A 6,471-nucleotide genomic window follows, 5' to 3' on the forward strand; every position below is an offset into this window, starting at 1 on the left:
TGAGCTGAGATGCCACAGCACTCTACCCAGGGGAACAGCTTGAGGCTCCTGTCTCATAAAAAAATGGTGTAACCATACCGGAGGATTTCTGTGGCACCCAGAAAGTGTTTTTTATTTTAATAGTTACATATTCATTTTAATATTATGTTTTATTTGTGGCAAGAAACCTATAGGAAGTTTTCCATTTATGGATGTAGTATAAAACATAAATATAAATAAAAAATTAGTTTTAAGAAAAAATAGCATCAGTAAATTGAGGTATGACAAAAATTGTATGCTGTAACAATGAAGATGAAACCTTTACTGTACTCTACTAACTCCATTAGTGTAAATGGTGAAAAGCAGCATTTTATCAGCTTCTACCACTAATATCCACATTTTATTTATTTATTTACTTATTTATTATTGAACCAGAGTCTCCTTTGCCCTGAGTAGAGTGCTGTGGTGTCATAGCTCACCACAACCTCGAGACAAGGGTCTCACTTTGCTCTGGCTGGTCTTAAACTTCTGAGCGTAGACAATTCACCCACCTTGGTCTGCCAGAGTGGTAGGATACAGATATGAGCACCATGCCTGCTGTTAATATTGTGCATAAAACCCTGTGTATGTGTCCTTCTGTATATCTGCATAAGAAATTACAGAGGAGAGTACCCTTATAAGAAATTTCAGAGAACTCTTTTTTATTGTTGCAGAATGTCATACCCAGGCTATCCCCCTACAGGCTACCCACCTTTCCCTGGATATCCTGTAAGTATTGCCACTTATACTAAAATAACTGGTGTCCTTGAAACAGATGTTGTATAGGAGTAACTCAAGACTAACCTTATAGGTGTGCTATACCAGAGGTTGTAAAATCAAATGGCCAGATGTCCTGTGTAGAATAAGTGAATGAAGGTAGTTGTTGTGGGGGAACTCAAGCAGTTGCCTCACCTGTGGCCAGCTGTAGCCTGATGTGGCCATGCAAAGAGGCCAACCCAGTGTTGCCAGATACTCTGAATTTTTTAGGTAAAGCCAGGAACCTGGTTTTATGTAAAACTGCCCCCATTTCTTTTTCTTTTGGTGTAAGTGCTGGGGATTTAACCTAGGGCCTCATGCACCAAATTTCTAAAAATTTAGAAGTTAATTTTTAAAAAGTTAACTGCTAAATAGGCCGTTAAGACATGTATGTAACGAAATCTATCTTGTGAATCACTAGATTATAACCTTTGTGTCAGAAGGTTATTAAAATAATTAAGAAGGGCTTACTTGACTCAGTGAAAAACTGCAGTGGATCAGAGGACCCTGGATTTGTGTTTCTGGGACTTTTATTCTCTTCTGAATTTATTATGGTAGAAGTGAGTACTATGAATATGTTCTCAAGTCCCTGTGTACTAAACTGAACCCTGGCAGTCATTTCAGTCAGTGAAAGCTAGCTGCTGAAACAGATAACCTCCAGATCTCAGTGGCTTAACAGAATAAGAATCTATTTCTTGCTTTCTTCAGTCTCCTGGAAGTCAGTGGTAGGAGTTGGGTAGGAGGAGACTTTCACGCAGTGTTTCAGGTTCCCAGGCTGCTGCTTCATATTGATTTTACCATCCTCTGTCACCTAGTTTTCCACTGGATCCTGTGCTTATGACTGCCAGGTGAAGAAAGGAAGAGGGCAGATGTTTTTAGGGACCAGATTAGATTGGAAGTATTGTACATCACTTCTGTCTATGTTTATTTGCTATTTATCCAATCACGTGGTCCTACATAACTGGAAGGGGGTCAGGGAAATATAATATCTGTAGCTTGTGGCCTGGGGGGAAAGAATTTGACATGTAACTCTTAGACATTTTGTGGTCTAAACTGTGAAATGCAAAATGTCACACCCCGTTTGTGACCCAGGTCACCTTTTCATTTTTTTTTTTTTAATATTATGCAACAGATCTAGGTGTGTTGCAAGAAAGCCAGGAGTCCTCTCTGTAGGGTAGAGAGAAGAAGTTCTTCCTCATGTTTCCAGATGTTAGGAAAATGAAGGAAAGAGCTTTCTTAGTTCCTGCATCCTTGAGGTTTGTAAAGAATCTGTTTGTGACTCACAAATAGAGAAAAGCAAACCCTTTTTGCCTGCCCCAAGTAGAATTAAATTTGAGTTCTGACAAACAAATGTCTTGAAAAACTAGTGTACTGATAAACTAGAATAAGACACCAGGATTTCTAATGGGACTTTTAAAAAATAAAAGAACAAGCTAGGCCTTACTAATAATCTCTGTTCTTATTTTTAGGTGGATCATATTTCTCTGTGATGACATTCATTTAAAATTATTTTCATTTTTCAGCCTGCAGGTCAGGAATCATCTTTTCCCCCTCCAGGCCAGTATCCTTATCCTAGTGGCTTTCCTCCAATGGGAGGAGGTGCTTATCCACAAGTGCCAAGTAGTGCCTACCCAGGAGCTGGAGGCTACCCTGCACCTGGAGGTTATCCAGCCCCTGGAGGCTATCCTGGTGCCCCACAGCCAGGGGGAGCACCATCCTATCCTGGAGGTGAGTTTTGGGTGTGGAATTAGTAATGATTTGGGATTGTAGCACTTTTTCCTTCTCTCCTTGATCCTGTTCATTCCCTGCTTGTTTTGAATGAGGTTAGAGTTGCTCTTAGCTAACCTTTTAGACCAGCGGTTCTCAACCTGTGGGTCACAACCCCACAGGAACTATATTAAAGGGTCACGGCATTAGGAAGGTTGCAAACCACTGTTTTAGACCGTAAGGACTTAGCTGGCAAGATAGAGAAATAAATGTTCTCAGGTGGCATAAAAGCTGGGAGCAATTTCAGAAATTCCATTGTGAAGGGAATTGCAATAAATCTTGTAGTAATAAAGGACTGATATATGTATAACACTCTGAAATCTGTAATATTAAATCATGATTAAGACATTCAGATTAACATAACTGTGACCTTTAGGAGAACTTTTACCAAAGGTTAAAATAAAAAGACTTAGTATTGGGCGGCGCCTGTGGCTCAAAGGAGTAGGGCGCCAGCCCCATATGCTGGAGTGGTGGGTTCAAGACCCAGCCCCGACCAAAAACTGCAAAAAAAAAAAAAAGACTTAGTATTTTTGTATTATAAGTTATTAAGGAAGATGAATATAGTAAAAATTTTAAAAAGTTTGTCTTTTAATAGAGAAAGAGTTGGTGAGAAGTTTTGATTTTGGACAAAAAGGGACTGCTGTTACATCATTAATAGCATATTTTTTCCACTAATAACAGTAGATATGTTTCTGAAGTTACCGCTGCAGTCATGGGGCTGTCACTGTAGTTTATTCAGCTATTCTTTTCTCTAGTTCCTCCAGGCCAAGGATTTGGAGTCCCTCCAGGTGGAGCAGGCTTTTCTGGCTATCCACAGCCACCTTCACAGTCTTATGGTGGTGGTCCAACACAGGTCCCACTTCCTGGTAGGTACCAGGTATCCAGAGAAAAATAGTATCATGATATTTTTAGTTTTTCAATTGCTATCAAGAGAATTTAGTTTATGTTTGAGATGGTAAGTAAATGTTTATGTATCGCTATAAATAATTTTAAATATATGGTTTAATGAAATATATTAACATGATGGAAAAGCTTTATCAGGAAAATGAAGCTAAGGACCCACTTTATTTATTTATTTATTTATTTATTTATTTATTTTGAGACAGTCACATTATAGCACCCTGGGTAGAGTGCCATGGCGTCACAGCTGACAGCAGCCTCAAACTCTTGGGAACAGCGAATTCTCTTGCCTCAGCCTCCCAAGTAGCTGGGACTACAGGCATCCCCCACAACGCCTGGCTATTTTTTTGTTGTTACAGTTGTCATTATTGTTTTAGCTGGCCTGGGCTGGGTTTGAACCCACCAGCCTGGGTGTATGTGGCTGATGTCCTACCCACTGAGCTACAGGTGCATCCAGGACCCACTTTTTCTATTAAAAAAAATGTCCCAAAGCCAGAAGGAAAACCAGGAACTTCTCACTTTGCTGAATCCTGTATCGTGAATGACGTGACCCTGTATTATATCCTGATAACCATTCCAAATGGACTCAGTTTAAGTTTGGTTCAAGTTTAGGAGGAGGGGCAGCACCTGTGGCTCAAATGAGTAGGGCACTGGCCCCATATGCCTCAGGTGGCGGGTTCAAACCCAGCCCTGGCCAAAAAAAAAAAAACGTTTAGGAGGAGAAAGTATTGTTTGTTAGGGTCTTATGTAGAACCTAGAATACTAAAAAGGCTCTTGGCTGAGTGCAGTGGTTTATGCCTGTAATCCTAGCACTTTGGGAGGTCAAAGCAGGATTGCTTGGGGCCAAAAGTTCAAGACTAGCCTGAGTGAGAGTGAGACTCTGTCCCTACAAAAAAATAGTAAAATTAGCCAGGTGTGGTGTTGGGTCCCTGAAGTCCCAGCTACTCAAAAGGGTGAGGCAGGAGGATCGCTTAAGCCTAGGAGTTTGAGGGTCACAGTAAGCTATGATGCTGGTGCTGCACGCTAGGCAAGACAACAGAACAAGAACTTGTCTCCAAAAAAAAAAAATTGGTTTTATAATACAGTAGAACCGTTGACCACTCAAGGGACTGTAACAAATTAGCATATGGAGATGGTTAACATAAGGAACTAGGCTTACTGTGTGGATATGTACATGTTGTATATGTATATGTCCAGTCTATCAAAATTAGTTCAACTTAAGGAGGTGGTCAGTGTAGGGAAGTGGTCAACTATGGATGTTCTACTGTATTTTAAAAATTGATTATAGTCCTATGGGAGGCTGAGGTGGGTGGATCGCCTGAACTCATGAGTTCAAGACCAGCCTGAGCCAGAGTGAGACCTCATCTCTAAAAATAGCCTGGCCTTGTAGTGGGTGCCTGTAGTCTCAGCTACTCAGGGGGCTGAGGCAAGAGAATCACTTGAGCCCAAGAGTTTGAGGTTGCTGTGAGCTGTGCCACTCTACCCAGGGTGACAATGTGAGACTGTCTCAAAAAAAAAAAGATCATAGTGAATATCGCATTGTGAATATTCTCTTGTGTTTTCATATTCATAGTAATCAATGCTCCTTTTAAAAATGAGATTATATAATACCTGTTTGCTGTATTATTTATTTTTTGACACACAGGTGGCTTTCCTGGAGGACAATATCCTGGAGGACAAGCTCCTTACCCTAGTCAGGTATGTTTGCTCCTATTTGGGGGACTTTTTGTTTTTGTTTTTGAGACAGGATCTCATTCTGATACCCAGCCTGGAGTGCAGTGGTACACTCACAGCTCACTGTAACTTTGAACTCTTAAGTTCAAACAATCCTCCCATCACAGCATCCCCATCTACAGGTACATGCTATCATGTCTGGTTAATTTTTAAATGTATTTGTAGACAAAGGGTTTCATTATGTTGACCAAGCTGGTCTCAAACTCCTGGCCTTGAGCAATCCTCCTGTCTCAGCCTCCCAAAATGCTGAGATTAGAGGCATAAACCATCATGACTACCCTACTCCTTACCTTTTAAGTTTAGTCTGGGTCAAAGGATAACACCAAAGAAGGGGCCTACTCCTTTGATGATGTTAGAGATTTCCATGAAGCAGAGGAAATGGTCTATCATAGTAACTTATGACTTTAATCTTTGCTTTTGATAGACCCTATGATCTCTTTGGTCCATCTGTTTTAAATACTGTCCTGATGACAAACATTAGATCTTTCTCACTGGTGATGATGCTCCTACTTTATTCTAGACATTCACATGGGCTCTTGGCATTGGTGTTATACCTCTTCCCTACCTGTGCTAGCAATTATAACTATGAACTTGGGTAACTGGGTGATTGGTATTTCTGGGAATGATTTATGAAGGGTGGTTTTGTTTTCCACTTTTACCTTTATACTTTACTTTCAGATCAATACAGAGTCCTTTCCTTCCTATCCTGTTTTCTCTCCTGTTTCTTTGGATTATGGCAGTGAAGTGAGTAAGGTTTTCTAAAGTTCACTAATCACTAGGTCCCCTATATGTGCTTTCAGTTGTTTCTGATTTCTCACTTATCTATATCTCACCTTTTCCTTTAGGACTCAAATGTATCTCTTTTCTCTCTATGTCCCTGTAGATTGGCAGGGCTTTAAACATGATAGTCATTCAAGTCTGTTGAGTTGATTTCTCAGTAGTCCTACTGGGAAACTTTCTGAGATTCCCATATATCAAATCTTTGCCCTATATTTATATAGCTCCTTAATTTAATAATGTTTAATTCTTAAATTGCCTTGTTAATTTTTTATATCTTATTCAAAGTTACTATGAACATAAGCAGTATATTTTCATGCTAACATTTGTCTTGATTTCCTTGTTGCCTGTCATACTGTATATTTGTAAAGATTTAACATTTTTTTCAAGCTTGTTTTAGTCTGGGCTAGAAGGATTACAGTATTGGAAGAGAAACACCTTAGTGATTTTGGGGATCAAGGGGCTCACTTTCCTGATTTGAGAAATTCGAGTTCCAGAGATACTGAGAAACTTATCTAG

The 6,471-nt window shown here is 39.8% G+C and overlaps 1 protein-coding gene across 2 annotated transcripts in view; it reads left to right on the top strand.

Moving 5' to 3' along the window:
- The window catches only part of ANXA7 (annexin A7), a 30,420-nt gene that overhangs the window by 5,925 nt on the left and 18,024 nt on the right, over positions 1-6,471 (top strand). The window contains exons 2-5 of one of the 2 annotated variants that reach the window (XM_003783559.2): positions 693-747; positions 2,298-2,502; positions 3,297-3,407; positions 5,087-5,139. In XM_003783559.2, coding sequence (XP_003783607.1) covers positions 694-747; positions 2,298-2,502; positions 3,297-3,407; positions 5,087-5,139 — 423 coding nt within the window. In that variant the 5' untranslated portion in view covers position 693. The remainder of the gene's footprint in view (positions 1-692; positions 748-2,297; positions 2,503-3,296; positions 3,408-5,086; positions 5,140-6,471) is intronic. The other variant, XM_023509539.1, reaches the window with a different exon arrangement.

Source organism: Otolemur garnettii, unplaced genomic scaffold (genome assembly GCF_000181295.1).
Source record: "Otolemur garnettii isolate 467f Iridium unplaced genomic scaffold, OtoGar3 scaffold00008, whole genome shotgun sequence".
Classification (NCBI taxonomy): Eukaryota; Metazoa; Chordata; class Mammalia; order Primates; family Galagidae; genus Otolemur; species Otolemur garnettii.